At 42.1% G+C, this 24931-nt stretch overlaps 1 protein-coding gene across 4 annotated transcripts in view; it reads left to right on the top strand.

Annotated features, from left to right (window-relative positions):
- Positions 1 to 24931, top strand: part of MINPP1 (multiple inositol-polyphosphate phosphatase 1) — a 126942-nt gene that overhangs the window by 84199 nt on the left and 17812 nt on the right. Inside the window, exon 5 of one of the 4 annotated variants that reach the window (XM_054508149.2) lies at positions 15459 to 15739. The exons of 2 other annotated variants lie outside the window; for them this stretch is intronic. In XM_054508149.2, coding sequence (XP_054364124.1) covers positions 15459 to 15495 — 37 coding nt within the window. In that variant the 3' untranslated portion in view covers positions 15496 to 15739. Of the gene's footprint in view, positions 1 to 3624; positions 11889 to 15458; positions 15740 to 24931 lie in introns of those variants that run through there. One more of the 4 variants, XM_045877725.3, reaches the window with a different exon arrangement.

Below are 24931 nucleotides of genomic sequence, written 5' to 3' on the forward strand. Positions count from 1 at the left end.
CCTGGCTTCTTTCACTTGGCATAATGTTTTCAAGGTCCATCAACGTTGTATCACGTATCAGTACTATATTCCTTTTCACGGCCAGATAATATTCTACTGCATGGATAGCCCACCTTTTCTTGATCTCTTCAGTTGCTGGCTGTTTGACTTGTTTCTCCCTTCTTGGCTGTTAGGAATAACGTTGCTATGAACATTTGTGTACAGGCTTTTGTGTGGACATTTGTTTTCATTCCTCCTGTATAGTATATGCCTAAGCTTGGAATTGCTGGGTCATATGCTAACTTTGTGTTGATTCATTCGAAGACTATATTCTGAAGTGGCTGCGCCATTTTACAATCCTGCCAGCAGTGTTGTAGGGGTTCCAATGTCTCCATAGCCCCACCAACACTTGTGACTGCCCATCTTTTATTAGAGTCATCTTCATGCGTGTGAATGGTAGCTCACTGTAGTTTTGACTTCCGTTTCCCCAGTCACTAATGTTGTTGAGCATCTCTTAATGTTCCTGTTGGTCTTCTGCCTATCTTCTTTGGAGAACTGTCTCTTCAAATCCATTGTCCATGTTTACAATGAGTTATTTATCTTTTATTGTTGAGTAATAAGTGTTTTTATATATTCTGGACACTAGACCCTTATCACATATATGATTTTACAAAAAAATTTTTTTTTCCATCCTGTGGGTTATCCTTTTCACTTTCTGATAATGGTCTTTGAAGCACAAAAGATTATTTTGAGGAAGTCAGTTTATCTGTTATTTTTTGGAGGTTGCTTGTACTTTGGGTATCATATCTAATAAACCATTGCCTAATCCAAGGTCATGAAGCTTGACATCTGTGTTTTCTTCAAAGAGTTTTATAGTTTTAGTTCTTATGTTTAGGTCTTTGATCCATTTTGCATTAATCTTTGTACACGGCCTGTTGTAGGAGTTCAACTTCATTCTTTGAATGTGAATAGTCAGTTATTCCAGCATATTTGTGGGAAATATTATTCCTGTCCCTGTTGAATTATGATGGTACTTTCTCAATTCTATTCCATTGATCTGTACGTCCCAGTACTTGTTTTTTGTTTTTGTTTTGAAAGAGAGAGAGAGAAAGTGCACATGCGGTGGGGAGAGAGACAGAGGGAGAGAGAGAGAGAATCTGAAGCAGGCTCTATGCCCAGCTTGGAACCCAACATGGGCTTGATCTCATGACCCTGAGATCATGATCTGAGCTGAAATCAAGAATCTGAGGCTTAACCTACTGAGCTACACAGGCGCCCCCCCATTACTTGGTTTTTAATGTATGTCACAGCTGAAAAGATAACTCACAACGATTCTTGGATCAAATGGAAAAAAAATGCATCATTGTATCCGTTTACTAAGCATTTCCTATCACATGAACCAATTACCCAAATGTTTGGTTAAAGATCTAGCTAGTGAGTTTCCATCTTTTCTGATGTCTATGAAGTGATCTTGCAAACCAATAGTAAGGTATTGCATTTTTTTCCTTTTTAATACATAGGTACAAAACTCATTAAAACTCTTAATTTGGAAAAATTTTTAAACAGGTTAACAAATTATTTTTCTATGTGTTCAGAAGTACAACTATGAGAGTTTTTAGGAAGTTGTTATTACACTTTTGTAATTTTAGCAGCAAAAACTGCAGGATAACAAAAACATTTTGAAAGATTTATTTACAAAATGATCTTTCCATAGCTCATGTTTGTTACCTTAAGGAGGACTTAATTTCTTTCTTAAAAGCTGTACTAGGAAGTGTGAGATAAGTCAGCTCTTTAATTCTATTGTTATTCACTTGTGATTACACTACTAGTATCCTCTTCAACCTATGTATGGTTTCTTTGCAGCAAATATTTTTAAGCTACATGTCTATATTGGGAGAGTATGTTAATTAAGACTTAATAATATAATTTGTTAATTTTTTTTTTATGTCATTAGTTACTTCATTTACCTTTCTTTCTTTCTACATTTTTAGGGGTAATTCTAGTATTTTTCTCTTGGAACTTCTAAGTTGGATGATATTCCTTTTTAAGCTTTTTTTCACCTAATGTGTTTAAATTTGCCTCTAAGAGATGTGTTACCTGCTTTTGGATATTATTGTTATTTTTTAAGAGTTTATTTATTTATTTGAGAGAGAGAGATTGCAAGAGATAGAGCACGAACAGCAGGGAGAGGGAGAAACAGGCTTCCCGCTGAGCAGGGAGCCCAACATGGGGCTCAATCCCAGGACCCTGGGATCATGACCTGAGCTGAAGGCAGACACTTAACGACAGAGCCACCCAGGCACCCCTGCATACTACTGATTCTTGAACTTCATTGAGGCAGATTCTATAGCTTGATACTTGGTGGACTTTTGTAAATGTTTGCCCAGAGTTAGCCAAACTGTAAAGTTTGAGGGTGCAGTCTCTGCACAAGATTGCCCCCATATTCTTCTCAGCTTGCTTTCTCCTGCAGCCCATTTCCTGACCCTCCCTAAAGCCAGCTTTAACATTGAAAGGAATAGTCCCCAAGCTGGCCCTCATTTCTGACACCCACTACAACTTCAGGCAGTTCCCCAAACCGGGCTCAGATTAATAATTTGCCAGAAGGACTCACAGAACTTACTGAAAGCTCTATGGTTATGTTTTTTCTACAAGGAAAGGAGACAGATTAAAATCAGCCAAAGGAATAGACACATAGGACAGAGTTTGGGGCATGGCAAATGCAAAGCTTTCCTTGTCCTCTCCCATGGGGTCAGGATGTGTTACCCTCCTGGCAATGATGTGGGACAATTCCCAGGGGGCTTTGCCAACCAGAGAAGCTCATGTGAGCCTGTGTTCAGAGTTGTCATCGTTGTTATTGTTTTTAATTTTTAAAAAGTTGAAGATGTACAATGCATTTGATTTATTAAGTGTTCAGAATTCTTTTTTTTTTTTTTAAGATTTTATTTTTTATTTGCAAGAGAGACAATGAGAGACAGAGAGCAAGGAGGGTCAGAGGGAGAAGCAGACCCCCTGCTGAGCAGGGACCCCCCCCCCCGCCCCCGATGCGGGACTCGATCCCGGGACTCCAGGATCATGACCTGAGCCGAAGGCAGCCGCTTAACCAACTGAGCCACCCAGGCGCCCTAAGTGTTCAGAATTCTTATTGGGGCTTCTTTATGTGGACATGACGGATTGATTGATGATTGCCCACGTGGTTGAACGTGGTATTCAGGTGGACCTATGCTGTGTGACCCAAAGCCCTCATTCTACAGGCTCTGGGAAACAACAGGAGTAAAGTTTAGGAGTTAAGTCTTATTTCTGAAAACCTCTGTTTAGCCAACTGAATCCAGCCCAAGTTTCCCTGGCTCGGGTCCCATTTTCCCCAGTGGGTAAAAGGTCTCTTGAATTCTTAACTACTCTCAGTTGGAGAGCAGCACTCTCTTTTGTAGGCCTGATCAATGAGGAAACTGGATCTTGGTCAGGAAAGCCAGTCCCTGTCAAATTCTTCTCAGCTTGCTTTCTCCTGCAGCCCATTTCCTGACCCTCCCTTTGAGTGATCCCCACCCCCTCTGTTTCATAAAACTTCGCTGCTGGGTTAGAGACTTATCATAGGCTGTTTTTCTTCTTCTCTGTGAGCTCCTACCTTATTCATCTTTCCATCCCTAGGACAACCCAGTGCGGAGTAGTAACTACTGTATTGAATGGACTGGAATTTTGAAACAGAAGACTGGCAGGAATAAGAAAAAGACACAGTCAGTACAAATTTCATCTAGTCCCAATTGCTGGTGTTTCTTTAAGAATTTAAGCTCAGGGAGGAGGGGAAAGATGGCGGAGGAGTAGGGGACCCTATTTCAACTGGTCCCCGGAATTGAGCTGGATAACTACCAGACCACTCTGAGCACCCGCGAAACCAGCCTGAGATGTAAGAAGATCTGGATCTCTACAAACAGAATATCGCAGGCAGTTGGTTTGTTTTGTTTGTTTGTTTGTTTGTTTGTTTGTTTTAAAGAATGAGAGAGAGAGCACATGAGAGGGGATGAGGGCCAGAGGGAGAAGCAGACTCCCCGCTGAGCAGGGAGCCCGATGTGGGACTCGATCCTGGGACTCCAGAATAACGCCCCGAGCCGAAGGCAGTTGCTTAACAAACTGAGCCACCCAGGTGCCCAAGGGAGTTGGTTTTGAGGTACGAATTGGAGAGCCGTGATCCTGCGGGCAGATATCGGAGGATAAACGGCAGCGGGAGGGTGCCTGGCCCTGGGGATCCTACACCGCCGGTGAGTGACAGCCTCACGCGCTGCGGACTGAGCACAGACTCGCAGACCGGTAGCGTCGGGAAAGGACTTTAGGGCAGCCCCCGGGGTGGAGGACCAGACCGGCGGGGTCCGCGCACGCGAACTGCAGCCTCCGAGCCGGAAACCGGTGCGCCAGGGTCCTGCCGGTGAACTGCAACCCCCGGGGGTGGAAACCCCAAGTGGCGGAGTCACGCGCGAATTGGGAGCGGCTGGCGGTTTTAGAAGCACAAAGGGCAGAGACCTGCCCCGACCTGGAGGCAGGACTGGGAGCGCTGTGGAGGGACGCACAACCCAGGACACTGCAGTTTATAGCAGCACGGACAGAAACGGAGACAGCGTGGCCTGCAGAGTCACTGAAGAACAGACTGAGGTCTCTCTGCTCTGCGGCAGAGGGCAGGAAACGGTCTCTTCTGCTCTGACTCGTGGAAGAGACGCGGAAAGCCGCCAGGGAAAGGCGTCAGAGAACAAAAGCCCCAAAGACTGATTCCCACTGAGCCCATCCCCCGCCACAGGGGCGCAGAGCAACTCGGCCCAAACAGGGTTGCCTGAGTAACAGCCCAGCAGGCCCCACCTGCAGAAGACAGGCTGGGAAAACAAGAGGCCAGCAACCTAAGGTCCCAAGAAAACAGGTGCATCTTGCTTGGGTTCTGGTCAATAATTTGGACTCTATACATTCCCTCAAACACCCATCAACAGAATGACTAGGAGGAGGAGCCCCCAAAACAGAAAAGACTCAGAGATTATGACTTATGCTGCAGATTTACAAATGGATGCAGATATAACCAAGATTTCGGAGATGGAACTCAGGCTAGCAATTGTGAAGACAATGGCTAGAATGGAGAAATCAATTAATGGCAACATAGAGTCTCTAAGGGCAGAAATAAAAGGGGAATTGGCAGAACTTAAAAATGCTATCAATGAGATCCAATCCAATCTAGATAATCTAACAGCTAGGGTAACTGAGACAGAAGAGAGAATAAGCGATCTGGAAGATAGTATAATAGATAAAAAGGGAAAAGAGGAGGCCAGGGAAAAACAACTCAGAATCCATGAAAATAGAATCAGAGAAATAAGTGACACCATGAGGCATTCCAGTGTCAGAATAATTGGAATCCTAGAGGGAGTGGAGAGAGAGAGAGGGCTAGAAGATGTATTTGAGCAAATTGTAGCTGAGAACTTCCCTAATCTGGGGAATGAAACAAACATTCGAGTCCTAGAGGCAGAGAGGACCCCTCCTAAGATCAAGGAAAACAGGCCAACACCCCGGCATGTAATAGTAAAACTTGCAAATCTTAGAACCAAGGAAACCATCTTAAGGGCAGTTAGGGGGAAGAGATTCCTTACGTACAGAGGGAGGAACATCAGAATAACGTCAGACCTATCCACAGAGACCTGGCAAGCCAGAAAGGCCTGGCAAGACATATTCAGAGTACTAAATGAGAAGAACATGCAGCCAAGAATACTTTATCTGGCAAGGCTTTCATTTAGAATGGATGGAGAGATGCAGAGCTTCCACGACGGGCAGAAGTTGAAAGAATATGTGACCACTAAGCCGGCCCTGCAAGAAATATTAAGGGGGGTTCTATAAAAGGAGAAAGACCCCAAGAGTGATCTACAACAGAAATTTACAGGGACAATCTATAAAAACAACGTCTTCACAGGCAACATGATGACAATTCATTCATATCTTTCAATAATCACTGTCAACGTGAATGGCCTAAACGCTCCCATAAAACGGCACAGGGTTGCAGATTGGATAAAAAGACAGGACCCATGCATATGCTGTCTACAAGAGACTCATTTTGAACCTAAGGATACATCCAGACTGAAAGTGAAGGGATAGAGATCTATCTTCCATGCCAGCGGACCTCAAAAGAAAGCTGGGGTAGCAATTCTTATATCAGACAAATTAGATTTTAAACTAAAGTCTGTAATAAGAGACACAGAAGGACACTATATCATTCTTAAAGGGTCTATCCAACAAGAAGATCTAACAATTGTAAATATCTATGCCCCCAACATGGGAGCAGCCATATACATAAGCCAACTTTTAACCAAAATAAAGAGTCATATTGATAATAATACGTTAATTGTAGGAGACCTCAATACTCCACTCTCAGCAATGGGCAGATCATCTAAGCAGAAAATCAACAAGGGAGCAAGAGCTTTGAATGATACATTGGACCAGATGGACCTCATAGATATTTACAGAACATTCCACCCTAAAACAACAGAATACTCATTCTTCTCGAGCGCACATGGAACTTTCTCCAGAATAGACCATATACTGGGTCACAAATCAGGTCTCAACCGATACCAAAAGATTGAGATGATTCCCTGCATATTCTCAGACCACAATGCTCTAAAACTGGAACTCAATCACAAGAAAAAATTTGGCAGAAATTCAAACACTTGGAAGCTAAAGACCACTCTGCTCAAGAATGTTTGGGTCAACCAAGAAATCAAAGAAGAACTTAAACAATTCATGGAAATCAATGAGAACGAAAACACATCGGTCCAAAACCTATGGGATACTGCAAAGGTGGTCCTAAGGGGGAAATACATAGCCATCCAAGCCTCACTCAAAAAAATAGAAAAATCCCGAATTCACCAACTAACTCTACACCTTAAAGAACTAGAGAAAAAGCAACAAACGACGCCTAAGCCACGCATTAGAAGAGAAATAATTAAAATTAGAGCAGAAATCAATGAATTAGAAACCAGAAACACAGTAGATCAGATCAACGAAACTAGAAGTTGGTTCTTTGAAAGAATTAATATATTGGTAAACCACTGGCCAGACTTATCCAAAAGGAGAGAAAGGACCCAAATTAATAAAATTATGAATGAAAGGGGAGAGATCATGACTAACACCAAGGAAATAGAAACAATTATTAGAAATTATTATCAACAACTATATGCCAATAAACTGAGCAATCTGGATGAAATGGAGGCCTTCCTGGAAACCTATAAGCTGCCAAGACTGAAACAGGAAGAAATTGACAACCTGAATAGGCCAATAACCGGTAACGAGATTGAAGCAGTGATCAAAAACCTCCCAAAAAACAAGAGTCCAGGGCCTGATGGATTCCCTGAGGAATTCTACCAAACATTCAAAGAAGAAATAATACCTATTCTACTGAAGCTGTTTCAAAAAATAGAAACAGAAGGAAAACTTCCAAACTCATTCTATGAGGCCAGCATTACCTTAATCCCCAAACCAGGCAAAGACCCCATCAAAAAGGAGAATTTCAGACCGATATCCCTGATGAATATGGATTCCAAAATCCTCAACAAAATCCTAGCTAATAGGATCCAACAATACATTAAAAGGATCATCCACCACGACCAAGTGGGATTTATCCCCGGGATGCAAGGGTGGTTCAACATTCGCAAATCAATCAATGTGATAGAACACATTAATAAGAGGAGGGAGAAGAACCATATGGTCCTCTCAATTGATGCAGAAAAAGCATTTGACAAAATACAACATCCTTTCCTGATTAAAACTCTCCAGAGTATAGGGATAGAGGGAACATTCCTCAAGCTCATAAAATCCATCTATGAAAAACCCACAGAGAATATCATCCTCAATGGGGAAAAGCTGAGAGCCTTTCCCTTAAGATCAGGAACACGTCAAGGGTGCCCACTCTCACCACTGTTGTTCAACATAGTACTAGAAGTCCTAGCAACAGCAATCAGACAACAAAAAGAAATAAAAGGTATTCAAATTGGCAAAGAAGAAGTCAAACTCTCTTTTCGCAGACGACATGATACTTTATATGGAAAACCCAAAAGACTCCACCCCCAAATTACTAGAACTCATCCAGCAATTCAGTAATGTGGCAGGATACAAAATCAATGCACAGAAATTAGTTGCTTTCTTATACACTAACAACGCAACTGTAGAAAGAGAAATTACAGAAACGATTCCATTTACAATAGCACCAAAAACCATAAGATACCTCAGAATAAACCTAACCAAAGAGGTAAAGGATCTATACTCTAGGAACTACAAAACACTCATGAAAGAAATTGAAGAAGACACAAAAAGATGGAAAAATATTCCATGCTCATGGATCGGAAGAATAAACATTGTTAAAATGTCTATGCTACCCAGAGCTATCTATACCTTCAATGCCATCCCGATCAAAATTCCAATGACATTTTTCAAAGTGCTGGAACAAACAATCCTAAAATTTGTATGGAATCAGAAAAGACCCCGAATCGCCAAGGAGATGTTGAAAAAGAAAAACAAAGCTGGGGGCATCACGTTGCCCGATTTCAAGCTATATTACAAATCAGTGATCACCAAGACATCATGGTACTGGCACAAAAACACACATACAGATCAATGGAACAGAATAGAGAACCCAGATATGGACCCTCAACTCTATGGTCAAATAATCTTTGACAAAGCAGGAAAAAACATGCAATGGAAAAAAGACAGTCTCTTCAATAAATGGTGCTGGGAAAATTGGACAGCCACATGCAGAAGAATGAAACTCGACCATTCTCTAACACCATTCACAAAGATAAACTCAAAGTGGATGAAAGACCTCAATGTGAGACAGGAATCCATCAAAATCCTCAGAGGCAGTAACCTCTTTGACATCGCCCACAGCAACTTCTTTCAAGATACATCTCCAAAAGCTAGTGAAACAAAAGCAAAAATGAACTTTTGGGACTTCATCAAGATAAAAAGCTTCTGCACAGCAAAGGAAACAGTCAACAAAACAAAGAGGCAACCCACAGAATGGGAGAAGATATTTGCAAATGACACTACAGATAAAGGGCTGGTATCCAAAATCTATAAAGAACTTCTCAAACTCAACACCCAAAAAACAAATAATCAAGTCAAAAAGCGGGCAGAAGAGATGAACAGACACTTCTCTGAAGAAGACATACAAATGGCTAACAGACACATGAAAAAATGTTCATCATCATTAGCCATCAGGGAAATCCAAATCAAAACCACACTGAGATACCACCTTACACCAGTTAGAATGGCCAAAATGGACAGGGAAAGAAACAACAAATGTTGGAGAGGTTGTGGAGAAAGGGGAACCCTCTTACACTGTTGGTGGGAATGCAAGTTGGTACAGCCACTTTGGAAAACAGTGTGGAAGTTCCTCAAAAATTTAAAAATAGAGCTACCCTATGACCCAGCAATTGCACTACTGGGTATTTACACCAAGGACACAGATGTAGTGAAAAGAAGGGCCATATGCACCCCAATGTTCATAGCAGCAATGTCCGCAATAGCCAAACTGTGGAAAGAGCCGAGATGCCCTTCAACAGATGAATGGATAAAGAAGATGTGGTCCATATATACAATGGAAGATTACTCGCCATCAGAAAGGATGAATACCCAACTTTTACATCAACATGGATGGGACTGGAGGAGATTATACTAAGCGAAATAAGTCAAGCAGAGAAAGTCAATTATCATATGGTTTCAATTATTTGTGGAACATAAGGAATAATATGGAGGACATTAGGAGAAGGAAGGGAAAAATGGGTGGGGAATTGGAGGGAGAGATGAACCATGAGAGACTATGGACCTGAGAAACAAACAGGGTTCTAGAGGGGAGGGGGGAGGGGGGATTGGTTAGTCCAGTGATGGGTATTAAGGAGGGCACGTACTTCATGGAGCACTGGGTGTTATACGAAAACAATGGATCGTGGATCACTACATCAAAAACTAATGCTGTATTGTATGGTGACTAACATAATATAATAAAATTAAAAACTACAAAAAAAAAAAGAATTTAAGCTCAGGGTGCCTGGCTGGCTCAGTCAGTGAAGCATGAGACTCTTGACCTCGGGGCTGTGAGTTCGAGCCCCGAGATTACTTAAAAATAAAATCTTAAAAAAAAAAGAAAGAAAGAAATTAAAAAAGAACTTAAAGAATTTAGGTTCCAAGATAACATAGGGGGATTATCTTTAAATGTGTGACACAGTTTACAGAAATATTTTGGAAGAGGTAGCCAATGGATTGCGCAAATTCCTGAGGCTCATTCATAATTTCTGCAATCCATGTCCTTTTTAAAAAAAAAAAATTATTTATTTATTTGAGAGATTGAGAGAGAGACCACACACGAGCAGGGGGAGGCAGAGGGGCAGAGGGAGAAGCAGGCTTCCTGCTGAGCAGGGAGTGCAATGCGGGACTCGATCCCAGGACCCTGAGGTCATGAACTGAGCCAAAGGCAGATGCTTAACCAGCTGAGCCACCCCAGAGCCCCTTGTTTAGGAATTTAGAAGGTACTGATTAAATAGTGTCTGACTACATTTTCATTTTGAACATTTTTTACTAATATAGTTGATTCTTAAATTTGCACAAAGACAGTGACATAGGATTTCACTTGCATGCAGTGTTCTCTAAAGGGAAACAGAAGCATGGGCCCCACTGTGGTTAGAAAAACTCCCAAGAACTTCTGTATTCGAAGGGCCTGACTTTAAGCTTTCAACTGGAAAGGCATCCATTTCAAAGAAATCCACTGCAAGTAGTAAGACGCAACTACTACTAAAACAGCTAGATAAGGAACGGTGTCGCCCCACCTATGAAGTTCCCCTTCGAGAAGGCCCCTGGGACCTAGAGAGCTGAGCACTTGAGTGACTCATCTTCTCCCTTCCTACACCCAAATTTCTGCTCTAATGCTTTAAATTAGCGGAGAGAGTAAACTTGCGAAGTTTTAGGCACCCCACCCTCAAATCCTAATAAAAAGAGCCCTCAGTAGGGGTGCCCAGGTGGCTCAGTCATTAAGCATCTGCCTTCAGCTCAGGTCATGAGCCCAGGTCCTGGGATCGAGCCCCGCATTGGGCTCCTGCTCGGCGGGGAGCCTGCTTCTCCCTCTGCGTCTCCCCCCTGCTCCTGCGCACTGGCGCTCTTTCTCTTTCTGGGTCAAATAAAATCTTAAAACAAAAAAAAAGAGCCCCAGGTAAATGCTCCCTTCCTCCTTCTGCACCTGTGACCTTGCTGTGTGGCCTCTGAGTATGCTTGCCATGCTCCCCTCAAGCTTTGTGAATAATAAATCTTGTTCTTCAAGATTCCTTGATGGTTTTGCTGCGGTGTGTCCTCCAATCACAGTAAGAATGTAGAGAGCAAAATGGAGTCTCTCACGTCAAGCAGGGGCCTGTATCTAGGAGACATCGCGGGACCAGTGTCAGCTGACACCCCAGAACTGATCATGAGCAGAAGCAGAGGAGGTCTGCGGGGACTCCAAACCGATTAAATCTCTTTAAAAAGGGGAGGACTTTGGCAGCAAACTGTTTGTCCGACCACTTCAAAAAGGGCAGCTGCCCCCGAAGGCTCTGCCCCTTGACCTCCGAACAGAACCGAGAGCCTTCCCTGCTTGCACGTCAGAAGCAGTCAGTGCCGAGAGCTGACCCGGACCAGACCGAGGCCTCATCTCAACCACGTGCCCCCAGACTGACTTCGAGTTTGGTTCGTTCACTTCCTGCATCCTTCTGTTATCTTGTTTGTTGTGTGGCTTGTCTTCTGCCCTGCTCTGTGTGCTGAATGAGAAGCCAGGTGTAATTACGTGCTGAAATGATGCTGAGTGTGGAATCCTGAACCTGCTTTATAATTGTGGTTTCACTTTGCTTTATGATTGAATACAGCTGACATTGTGGAAAGATGTGACTCATGTGTGCGCCTTCATAGCAGCGTGCTCATGATAAAGAACCACAGGGCCAGCCTGGCCACAACATTGGCCCCAGTGGTGATGGGGGAAACACCTGTAGGGTTCCCTGTGAGTAAACATGGCCCTCGTGAGGGCCTCAGGTGTTTCTAGGCGAGAATGTCACTATCAATAGGCTGAGAAGACACAACAATTTTAAGTGACTTTGGATGGAATGCTCCCTTGGTGCCCAGAAGAAACAAATGCAAATGATTTCCTAGAGAATGTGCCCTCAAGGTCAGGCCTCAGGCAATTCTCACAGAGAGCACAACAAATTTGGGCTCAGAAACAAAACAAAACAAAACACCCACAAAGAATATTCAAGAAAATAAGTCACCATGAATGAGAGGCAGCAGAAACAACAAATGATAAAAGCAACCCCATGAAGACTTCAGATAGCTGGAGGCGGTTAGTTTGTTGTGTTGTTTTGTGTTTTTTTTAGATTTTATTTATTTATTTATTTGAGAGGGAGCGAGCAACAGAGCACAAGCAGGGGGAGAGGCAGACTCGCGCTGAACAGGGAGCCTGATGTGTGGCTCAATCCTAGGACCCTGGAATCATGACCTGAGCCAAAGGCAGATGCCACCCAGGTGCCCCAGAGGTGGCCATTTTGAGTCAGGCATCCTAAGGTACTTTTTTTTTTTAATTCAGTTAGCAAAAACATATACTACATCATTAGTTTCAGAAGTAGTGTTCAATAATTTGTCAGTTTCGTATAACATCCAGTGCTCATTATATCCCGTGCCCTCCTTAATGCCCATCACCCAGTTACCCCATCTCCCCACTCCACTCCCCTGCAGCAACCCCTCAGTTTGTTTCCTATAGTTAAGAGTCTCTCATGATTTTTCTCCCTCTCTGATGACTTCCCATTCTGACTTCCCTAAGGTACTTTTTTAAAGAGAAATATACTGATTAAATTTACTCTCTAAGTATGTATGTTAAAATTCTATGAGTAATCACCCAAATAATAGAAATTGAATGTATATGCTCCAGACTGATATAGGGCAGAAAAATGGAATGAGAAAAAAACACTTTAATCAATCCAAAAGAAGACAAGAAAAGAGAAGGAAAATATTTCAAAAAAGCAATGCAAATAGATAGTCATCTAATATATGCAAATAAGAAGAGGGCAAAAAGAAATCCAAATAAATCAGTAATCATAAGAAAGGTCAATGGCATGAACTTTTCAGTTAAATGTCATGGACTCTTAGGCTGTATAAAAAATTAAATCCAGATATGTGCTGTTTTCAAAAGATGTGACAAACAGCAGAATAGAGAAAGGTAGAAAGTAAAAGATTGGATAAAATATAAGCAGGTAAAGAAAGGAGGTGGGGGGTGGATTACACAGGTGATGGGGATTCAGGAGCGCTCCTGTTTTGATGAGCACCGGGTGATGTACAGATCACTATATCGTACACCTGAAACTAACATTACGCTGTATGTTAACTAACTAGAATTTAAAAATGTAAAACAAGAAAACAAAAACCAATCAGGTAAATACTAAGCAAGAGAAAGCTGGTGCAGCTGTGTAAATCATAGTCAAAACACAACTAGAATTTTAAAATGTTGCCAGTAAGTCATCACTGAATGATAAAAGGCATGTTCACCAGAAGAATATAATAAGTCTAAATGTATTGTACCTATTAACATAAATACAGCTTCAAAATATTATTGGGTAAAAGCAAAATGAAAAGGAGGAATAGCTATATTTACCATTATTGTGGGAAATCTTAATACATTATTTTCTCAATAATTGCTAGATCAGATGAAAATTTCTAAGGCTGTGGAAGAATTGTCCAACAGTCAGCAAGCTCTAACTACTAGAAATATATAGAACCCTTGGCCCAGCAACTGGAGGAAATACATTGTTTTCCTGAACACAGGAACGCTGTGCAATAAAGAATTTGACCGTGCCAAAGAGAGGTGTGGCTTTCCCCCTTGACTTCTGGGGGTAATCTATATGAGACATCATGGAAGTGTCCTTGTTTAGGGTAGATGTGGCTGGCCACACCCACTGGTCTTAGGTTAAGGGGCTAATCGTGCAAGGAAGACCAATCATGTGATATAGAGTGGGGGGCTTTGGGTCGCACTATAGGAGACTGGATTCAACCATGTGGGCAATCAATCAATCAACCAATCATATGTACATAATGAAGCCCTAATGAAAACCCTAAACACCAAGGCTCAGATGAGCTTCTCTGTTTGGCTGTACTCTTGTTCACACTGTCACAAATCAGTGCCGGGGGGGGTCATGTGTCCTGACCCTGTAAGAGAAGACAACTGGAAGTTTTGCATGAAAACAAAAAATAAAGACCCTTCCCCTCCCACATACTAGGAATTTTAAAATCACCCTAGTAAATAGCTTATGGATCAACATAGATCTAAATGAAGAGTTTTAGTTAGTTTTGTATGTGTGTGTTAAAAAGGGGGAAAAAAATGCAGCATCATACTATTGGTTTGCAAGACCAATTCACAGACATCAGAAAAGATGGAAACTCACTAGCTAGATCTTTAACCCAAACATTTGCATATTTGGTGGATGTGATAGGAAATGCTTAGTAAACGGAGCCAATGATGCTTTTTTTTTTTCCATTTGATCTAGGAATCTCTGTGAGTTATCTTTTCAGCTGTGACATACTTTCAAAACCAAGTACTGGGACATACAGATCAATGGAAAAGAATCGAGAGTCTAAACCCATATATCTATGGTCAGTTGACTTTTGACAAAGGTGCCATGACAATTCAACAGAACCAAGAGTAGTATTTTCAGCAGATGTGCTGAGACAATGGGCTGTTCAGATTCAAAGAATGAAATCGAACTCCTACCACATGGCATGTACAAAAATTACCTCAAAATGGATCAAAGAGCTAAACAAAAGAGCTAAGACTCTAAAGCACAGATGTAAAGCTTCACCAGCTTGGATTAGGCAGTGGTGTTTTGGGTAGGACCCCCAAAGTGCAAACAACCAAAGCAAGCGCTGAGGAATCGGACCTTGGAATCCTGTGCTCCCCACTGGATTTACAGTCTCGCTCGTGTTGTGTTCTCTCTTTGACTCTGTGTTATCCTTTGTAAAATGAGAGTAAACTACCGCAGAGAATTATTTTAAGAATTCAGTGAGATATGTTTATAAAGCATTTAATAGCATGCCTGCACGTCCTAGACATTCAGTAATGACCATCAATCATGAATATTATAAGGATAAGGCTGACCAAGAATCAAAGTGTACCAAGGGTTCATCTGATTATGATGAACCAATTACCCGGTAATTGGTAGATAACTGATCCCAGTGCCACATAATTCTTGTCTGTAGATATGTAAATTCTGTCCTTTTAGTGGTTCAGTTGACTTCCTGTTCTAGTCCTGTGGGGCAAGCAGTTTGCCTCCATTTGCACATTAATTTTTTGATATTCCTAATCTCTAAGTAAGAACACTTTGTTGCATGCTTTAAGTGGTTAAATTGTATGGTATATGAATTTTATCTTAAGCCATTACAAATCTTTTTTCTTTTTCTTTTTTTTTTTTAAGTGCCCCAGCACTAAATTCCATGAAAGGACCCAGGTAGGAACAATTCAAGCCACTCTTCTGGAGCTAGAGGTAGGCCATAAACCCCTGGGAGGAACCCCGAGGTATGGATCCCAGGGCTCGCAAGGGCATCTGGTTGACCCTGCAGGCATGGGCAGAAGGCCAGAGAACACTCCACATGCACGGAGGAGAAAAGAGATACATGGTCAGGTGGATCCCAGTCGAGGTCCCAGACCGAAAGGGACTTATAGAATATCAAGGAAGGCACTTCAAAGTGTGGGGGCTCTCAGGAGCAGGGCTGGGGTAGAGGCTCCTTTGGCCAAGATACCACTACCAAGAAGATGTTTCTTTCACAAATGCTTGCCTTTAGGGTTGAGTTCTATGAATATACGCTAATTAAATTGGAAAGCTGAGTAAGCAAAAAAAGAATGAGATTTTTAAAGTCTATGCTACAAAATCCTGATCTTCTCCAATCCTTTGGGTTGTTAACCTCTAGATAGCTTTCACACTTTGAATTTAATGCCCTGGGGCCTTTCACCTTTGCAAACCCTGTTCCTAGAATCTTTTCTACCCTCGACAGATCAAATTCTCCTAGAAGATGTCCTTCCTGGCCTGTCATATTTCCATTTCCAGGAGGTATTTTACATCTGCTTTGCAAAACAGCAGTCCTGCTACCTTCTCCCTTACCAGCCCAGGGTAAATGTTATTTTCCTGACAAGCCATCTGGACGCCTTCCAACCCCCAAGGCCTGTGCATCAATCTCTATGGAAACCCTTTTCCTTTCCAGACAAGCTTGTCTCCTCCAGTACAAAATGGATTTTGCACTCTTTTGCCCTAATTCAAGTTGCCTCCCCCCACTCCTCCCCAGAGCTGCAATTCTTCTAGTAAGGAGGTGGAGGAAACCATATCTGGCCGGCCAAGCTCATCTCTGCACACCCACGCCGGACTCCTTCCCCCCACCGCTCGCCGCCTTCCTGCCTTTGGTCCTGTTCCTGCCTGCACCTGGGATTCCCACGCCCCCTGCCCCCAGTTTAAACACAAGGCCAAGTTAAAGTACCACCTTTTCCAAAGCACAGTGTGGCTATTTGCCTTTCAGAAGAGTCTAAGAAAAGAAGCACAAAGTTGGCCACGTGTTTGTAAAGATTTCCAGCTTTAGCCAGTGTACCAGTCTGGCAGGTAGAAGTCCAAAGGAACCCAGCTTTGTACCCAGCCAGCAGCTGATCTACTAAGCAGGCTATTCCAAATAATAATAATTTTTTTTAAAAAACCCAAAATTATACTTTTTTTTAAAAAAAGGCACAAATTTTGTGTTTTGAAAATTCCTACAGGTAGAACTCCAGGGGCCTTGAGCATTTTGGGCCCATGGGCCTCCTACCATCATAATGGCTCTTCGTGGGCCCTACAGTTTTCCTTTCTTTCGTTTTTGTGTGTGTGGGGGGGGCACGGAATGGCATGAGAAAAAAAATGAAAAATTTTCTTTAATCCTAAATTCATTTTTCTCTTCTGCTTTTAAAAGAAATGAAAACCGTTTGACCTCTAAAAGTATTGTAATTCCAGGAATTATTCCTAATGGAGAGTTAGCCCTGAGACTGCATCTCATAATTCTCATCATGTAGCATAAAGGGGGTAGTTTGGTGGTGTGGTTTGCAGTTGCGATCCTGGCACCAGGCTGTCTGGGTTTGAATCCTGTCTCTGCCATTTCTAGCTGTGTGACCACAAAGGAGCTCTTTAATGTCTTTGTGACTCAGGTTCCTCATCTGTAAAATGGTTCATCGGGTCATGGCTAAGGTTAAATGGGCTAATTTGTGCTAAGACCTAAGACTGACACACAGCACTATATGTGTTAGCTATTATCATTATTAATTATTGCCAATATTAGGTACTTAGTCACCATATAGTGAATGAAACAACAAATACTCTTCTTATGCCAAGATACTATTTTCAGCAACATCAAACCACCTTAAAGGGATTTTAAATATGGACATAATTATTTCTGTTTTTGAGAAAGAGAAAAAAAAACCCAAAGCCCTTTGGGAGATGAGGTAAACCTTTGATAATATAGGAATGTATCTTTTTCTACACATTCTCGAAGTCACATACCCTTTTCAGGTGGAAGTATTAAGAGGCTATCTAGCCTAGCCTTCCAAACGCCAAAAAGAATCCTTTCTCTAACACAGCATCTTGAACACTTCCAGGAACATGGGAGAGTTAAATCTCTAGTCCAGCATCTCTTTCCACCATTAGTCAGGTCAAGTCTGAGAATGTTCTTACATATATGCCGACCAAAAAACATTGCCCAGCTGCCACTTCCATCCCATCTGTGGATCCTGCTTCTGCATCCTTGAGGCTACTTAGAACAAGGTCATTCTTTTTCAGACAAGCTGCCAAGTATTTTTAGTTGGAGGTCATGTATTCGTTTGTCTTCTGTATTCCAAGGTCATATCCATACTTTTCATCGATGCTCAAGGGCCTGTGACTCACAGACTCTACGCCAACCTGATCTTTCTCCTCAGGGCACAATCTAACACCATTCTTGCTACTTGGCTCTCCAGCGTGCTGAGCTCCGACCAGGCATGGAACCCCGATACTGTTCCTGCCTTTGGTCTGGGCCCCTTTCTACATTCATAGAAATATAGGTTGACATTGCTCATGTTTTGATGTTTTGTCAGTTTCATTATACTGTTGGTTGATGCTAAAGTAGTGATCAACTCAATTCTCTAGGTCCTTTTTGTATACAAAATCATGAGGCCAGGCTTTCTTCATCTTTCATGTCTACAATTCATTTTATAAACCTGAATGTAGGCCTTTCCCTTGTGATGACTACGTCAAATCTTACCGCTTGCAACCCAGGGTCTTAGCTTAGTAAATTGTGGTTTTCTTTGGGCAGTCACATTAGTTTTCCTAACTTTTTATCACCTAAAAAACGTGGTGAGCATACTTTGTCTGGTTTTATCTAAGTCGTTTACATACATCTCTCCTAGGGCAAGGTCAGACCACTCATCTAAGGAACTGCCTCTGGGTTGACATACTTTTTCGGTAAAGTCACCCAACCAGTTTTGAATCCTACCTGCCATCATTTACCTCAAATGTGAGCAGAAAATACTTTGTTAATAGGCCAATTCAAATCGACATTTAATTTGTCTAGCACAACAGTTGGTAGACCAGGATGCCCTTCAGAATCACCTCCCTTAAAATATAGATTCCTAGAGGTGCCTGGGTGGCTCAGTTGGTTAAGTGTCTGACTCTTGGTTTCAGCTCAGGTCATGATCTCAGGGTTGTGAGATTGAGCCCTGTATCAGCTCCACACTCAGTGCAGAGTCTGCTTGGGATTCTCTCTCTCCCTCTGCCCCTCCCCCACTTGCACTGCCTCTCTCTCTCTCAAATAAATAAATAGATCTTAAAAAAAATACAGATTCTTGGGAGTGCCTGGCATGCTCACTTGGTAGAGCATGCGACTCTTGATCTTGGAGTTGTGAATTCCAGCCCCATATTGGGTGTAGAGATTACATAAAAACAAAATCTTTAAAAAATAATACAGATTCCTGGGCTGCACCCAGAGACTCTACGTCAATAGGTTCTAAGTTCTGAGAAGTAGTCATTTTTAAAAACACCCCCAAGTCGTTCTGCTATGGCTAGTCCCTGGGGACCAAGTGCCCTTGCTAATCAAATTGCGGTTGGGAAGGCAGAACCTCCTCTCCTAATTCAGACCTGCTGGATCAGCCCCTAAAGATCACCAGCTGATTCGTAGGCACATTAGAGTTTAAGGAACACTATCTAAGCCATTCCTATAAGTTAGCTCTCTAATTACTCAAGAAGGAGAAGGAAGAGGAGGAGGAAGAGGGATGGGGAAAAGAGAGGAGAAGTTCTATCCCCTCCATTTATTAGAAATTTGGAATTAGGCACATTATTTCACCTCTCTTTCACCTCAGTCCGTTTGTCTACCTCACAAGGGCTTTGTAAGGATTAATGAGTTAATGCCTATGAAACACTGAGCACACTCCCTACCCACAGTAAGCTCTTGGTGTGTCTTTTTCTGGGTTGAATTGCGTCCTCCCCAAATATACTGAAGTCCTAACCTTTGGTATCTATGAATGTGACCTTATTTGGAAATAGGATCTTTGCAGATGTGATCAAGCTAACATGAGGTCATTAGGGTGGGGTCTAATCCAATATGGCCAGTGTCCTTATAAGAACAGGAAAATGCCCTGTGAAGATGCATAGGGAGAGTGCTATGTGGTGACGAGGCAGGGATTGGAGTAGTGTAGCTGCAAGGTGAGAAACACCGAAGATTGACAGCCAGCCCTGGAAATACAAAGAGGCAAGGAAGTATAGCCCCTACAGTTTTCAGAGGAAACATGGCCTTGCCAACACCTTGATTTCAGACTGCTAGCCTTCAGAACTGTAAGACACTAAATTTCTCTTGTTGTAAACCATCTAGTTTGGGGTTCTTCATTACTGCAATTCAACAGCGGACAAGACTCTCTTGGTTCATCTTGTCCCAAGGTCTCAGGACCAAGGCAAGCTGTTCTACAGCCCTTTTCAAAATTGTTTCATCAGTTGTACGCTAGAGATTCATTTCCTGGAGTCATGCTGAGGGAAGGGTTGCGCCTGACACGCAGGTTGCTGTGTGTGTTGGCAAAGCATGAGGGGAAAGAAAACCTAAACATGTTTATTTAGTCCAGTTTTTTTTTTTTTTTTTTTTTTTTTTTTAGTGAAAGCCTTATTCATGTTTCCTTGAAGTAAACTATAATGTTCAATTTAAAATCAGTCTCCAGAATCTCTGTAAGCACAACATGGAATCCCTCACTGCCAGTAAATGCCAAAAGGCTGTATTTCTTTTTTTTTTTTAAGATTTTATTTATTTATTCATGAGAGAGAGAGAGGCAGAGGTAGAAGCAGACTCCCCGCTGAGCAGGGAGCCCGACGCAGGACTCGATCCCAGGACCCCAGGATCATGACCTGAGCTGAAGACAGAGGCTTAAACATCTGAGCCACCCAGGTGCCCAAAAGGCTGTATTTCAAGCTGGGGCTCATTGTAGACACCACCCCACCCACTGAAAATGAGCCCCTTTTTGTCTGGATCCTAAGCCAGAACAAAATGGCTAATATATTAACAGAATGAAGGAGAATAATTCAATTAAATGCAATCCTACTGGATTATGCCATTTCACATAAATTTAATGCCTGAAAAAGACTATTTCATAACATTTCACTGGTGATGTACATGTCCGAGGCACAGAGCTGTTGGCGAGGGGAAGCTCTGTGAGACGTGATCCTGCCTTCAAGGAGCCCAGGGCACATGGTGGCTTCCAGTGCCTCAGAGGCAACTGTAACGTCAACCAAGGGGAAGGGAGATTGGCTGGGACAAGCCCAGAAGGCTTGGCAGAGGGAGTGGGCATGGGAGCCTTGAAAAATGGGAGGGTTTCAACAGTAGAGATGGAGGAGAATGTCATCCTAGGAAATGGGAACAGTGTGTGTCAAGGCACAGAACAGCTCCCGCGTGTAGTCCCTGCAGTGAACAGTGGCCATGACTACAGCATTAGGTGCATGGGACAAGTGACCGGGGTGGGGGGAAAAGGCTCGAAATATGGCTTCTATCTTAAGAGACTTGAATGCCTCCATAAGGAATTGTAGTCCAGAGGTGGTAGGGAACCATGAAGAGCTAGAGGCAGGATGTGGCATGATTTGATTTGTGCTTGGGGTCAGTGACTCTGGACGCAGATGGTGTAATGGATGGATTTAAAACAGAAAAGGTTGAAGAGCCGTCCTCAGGTTTATACTTGTCTTCTGAATCCCTTACTGCGTAGACTTGATAGCACATTACACATGAACAGGTACAAGTTGTGCATCCACGTCCTTCTTTCTTAGAAGGTGGTCTGCTGGTCTCAGGAACTTAGTCCCTTACTCTCTCATTATGAAGATCACCTGTACAATTATAATACAAGCAGCTTCTTGTGTGCAACTGACTTGAGTGTTTTGCCCCTCCTAGAAGGTGGAGTGTATGCTATAAAATATTTACCTATTTAGGTTAAAATTGAAATGTGAGCTTTATTTAAAAATAGGTGAACTCTTGGGGCACCTGGGTGGCTCAGTTGGGTAAGCGTCCAGCTCTTGGTTTTGTTCAGTTCAGGTCACGATCTCGGTCATGATCCTGGGATCAGCTGGGGAGTCTGCTTGGGATTCTCTCTTTCTCTCACTCTGCTCCTCCCGCTGCTCATGTGTACTCTATCTCTCTAAAATAAATAAATAAATCTTTAAAATAAAATAAAATAAACCATGTGAACTCTTTGATCTGGTAATTCCATGGATGGAAATTTGTCCCAAGGAAATAATCAGGGTGGCCACAAAGATTGATCTGTAAGACCAGTCATCTCTGTATTGCATATAGTAATAAAAAATTGGAAGGAGCCTAAGCATCCAAGAGAAGACTAGGTAAATAAGTTATGTAGCCAATTAAATGTTTTTTGGAGAATAGTAATATGGGTAAATGTTATAATGTACTGTTGAGCTTAAGAAGCAGATTACAAAACAGTATGATTCCATTTTTGTAAAAAAAATAAAAAAATTAAAGAATTCATGGAGAAAGATTGGAAGGGTATTGACCAAAACTGTAACAACAGTGGCTATCTTTGGTTGGTGAGTGAGGATTATGAGTGATTTTTATTTTATTCTTTGGCCTTACTTATAATTTTTTTAAGTTTTCTACAATGAATAGGTATAATTTTTGGTTATCAGGAAGAAATGCTATTTAAAAAATTGCTTTTACTCTCCAGGGGTAGAGTACCATTCAGGACTGTTCTTAGCTACTTTGCTTCTCTTGGGTGAGTCTGGCCTCCCTTTGAATGAGAGGCTTAGTTCAGATCATCTCTAAAATCCTCTAAACTGTAAGCTGTCTTACCACATCGTCTATGCCTTTCGTGTTCTCCCAGCGCCAAGTGCAGACCTTGTCATAGCATCCATCACAAGGCAACAGCCTTCTCAGGTATGTGTCTGCCTCTTCCCCAGAGCCCTGGAGCTCCTTCAGCCTCTATCTGTGAGGCGCACTCTGGTTTCAAGTGACATATATTACTCAAACTGACTTGAGCAAACAAAGGAAATTATTATTAGGTCCTAGCACTAGAAGATCTATTTCGGTGTAGCTGGATCTAATATCCAGGTGACGGCATCCAGGCACTGTGTCTCTCAGCTCTACTTTTGTTTCTGTTGGCCTCTTTTGTCGGCTCCCAGCAGCCTAGAGCTCACATTCTCACAGCTGCAGTCTCGACGGAGTGGGGGGAGACCTTCGTCCTCTCTGTAGTTCCACAGAAGTTCCAGGTCACTTTTCTTCAAGTCCCATGCATGTCACTGGGGTCAGGGGCTTAGAATATACCAGGAACCCCCCCTGTAGCTATGGTTGGTGGTGGTCGGGGTGGGACAGAGTGCAAAGGTTAGCTCCCTGATGAAGAAACCACATGAACAAAGAGCGGGTTCCCAAAGATGCTCTCACGAGTTGAGGAAATAGATTCTAGGCTAGGAAGATGACATACCTTGCCCTGTGCCCGGCATCAAGTGGGTGAGGACTCAGTACAGCCTGTGGGATGGAGGAGGGACCAATATAAGCTGTTGCTTTTCCTTCCCACAATCATCTCACCAGCCAGGTGCACTCCTGACCGATGTTTTCTGTGACTGTACATTCCAGCTCTGATCGTTTTTTGAATAATTGGCTTAATCTTAGCTACTAATAGAAATTTGAAGCTGTTTCTATGAACTCATTTTCCCCTTCAGCCTTTGTTACACATTCACTTTCTCAGGATCAAGTGAGAATTTCTACTGGATTAATATAAAATGAGAAGGACTATTGTGACTCCAGGCACCACAATGAACTGATTTATGCTTTGTCATTGAAAGGCTGTTGGGACATTTCTTTCAACAGTATGTGGGAAATTGTCCATCTCAGATATGGACTACTTTACTTAATGATTGCAAAACTCTTTTGCTAGAAAAGAAAAACAAAGAGCAGTAGGAGTTCTATTCCTTACTTCTCTGCTTTAATATAGGTGAGATGTGTGGTTTTTTTTTTTTTTTCCAGTTTCCTAGTGATTGGGCTTCTATATTCTTATTTTTAAAAATGTAATACAAGAATGTGCAAACAAAACTTCAAACAGTATAAAAGAATATCCCATGAAAATTAAGCCTTTCTTCTACCCCTGATTTGCCTACACAGAGGCCACCACTGCTAATAGCTTTTTATTTATTTTTCCAGAGACATGTGATACAAAAATTAGCTTATCTATGTGTATTTGTCTCCATGATTCCCCTTTTCCTTTTTACACAGTTGGTAAATGAACCTGTTCTGCTCCTTGGGTTTATTTTTTTATTTTATTTTATTTTTTTATTATTTTTTAAAGATTTTATTTATTTATTTGAGAGAGAGAGAGAAGTAGGAGTGGTGTGTTGTGGGTGGGGGAAGGAGAGGGAGAAGCAGGCTCCCCACTGAGCAGGGAGCCCGATGTGGGGCTCAATCCCAGGACCCTGAGATCACGACCTGAGCTGAAGACAGACGCCCAACTGACTGAGCCACCCAGGCACCCAGGGTTTTTTGGGTTTTTTTTTAACTTACTAATGTGTCTCAGAGAGAGTTCCATATTAGAACAGATAGCTTTACCTTATTCTTTTTAATGACCTCCCAGTATTCTAATATAAGACTATACCAAAACTTTTTTTTTTTTTTCGGTGCAGAAAGGTGTTTTTATTAAAGCATGGGGATAGGACCCATGGACAGAAAGAGCTGCTAAAACTATACCATGACTTTTTAACCACTCATAGGCATTTAAGTTGTGACAGTCTTTTGATACCTGACCAATAAGGACTTTCCACTTTAGCTGACACAATGTCTTTGCCTTTTATTAAAAGGTATCACTGGAGGACTCCTCAAAGGATAAATAAAAATAAGAATTTTTAAAATTCTAAAGCCATGGCATTGCAAAGTACCACTTTATCCTGCCAGGCAAATTCTGGAATGCCTTCGTTTTCCTGGCAAATTTGTCCTTACACTCTATTCGTACCAACTCCTGTTGGAAGATAAGGGGAGGGCTGTTATATTCTTGCCTTAGGTTATTACCAACCTCAAGTTCTAGAACTGTGCTACTTCCCAGAGTAGACCTTGAAATCTCAGATTCAACCGGATTGACCTCAAGTGAGCTCTTGTCACACTCCTTCTGTCTCAGGAGATGAAAAATAGGAGCTGCCAATAACCTCAATCACAAAAGGATTTGGGGGTCTTTGACCTCCTCTTGGATACCTCTGAGGGTCTTTCTCCTGGGGGCTTATTCAGCCCTTTCGTAACTAACTTACAGATTTTCCTCTACTTCCTATGGGGTTACATCACGATAAACCCATTGTAAATTGAAAATACCGTAATTAGAAAAATACATTTAATACCCCTAACCCACAGAACCTGATAGCTTAGTCCAGGCCACCTTAAATGTGCTCAGACC

Source organism: Mirounga angustirostris, unplaced genomic scaffold (genome assembly GCF_029215605.1).
Source record: "Mirounga angustirostris isolate CCGP_5_RB_7025 unplaced genomic scaffold, mMirAng1.0.hap1 SCAF_6, whole genome shotgun sequence".
Lineage (NCBI taxonomy): Eukaryota > Metazoa > Chordata > Mammalia > Carnivora > Phocidae > Mirounga > Mirounga angustirostris.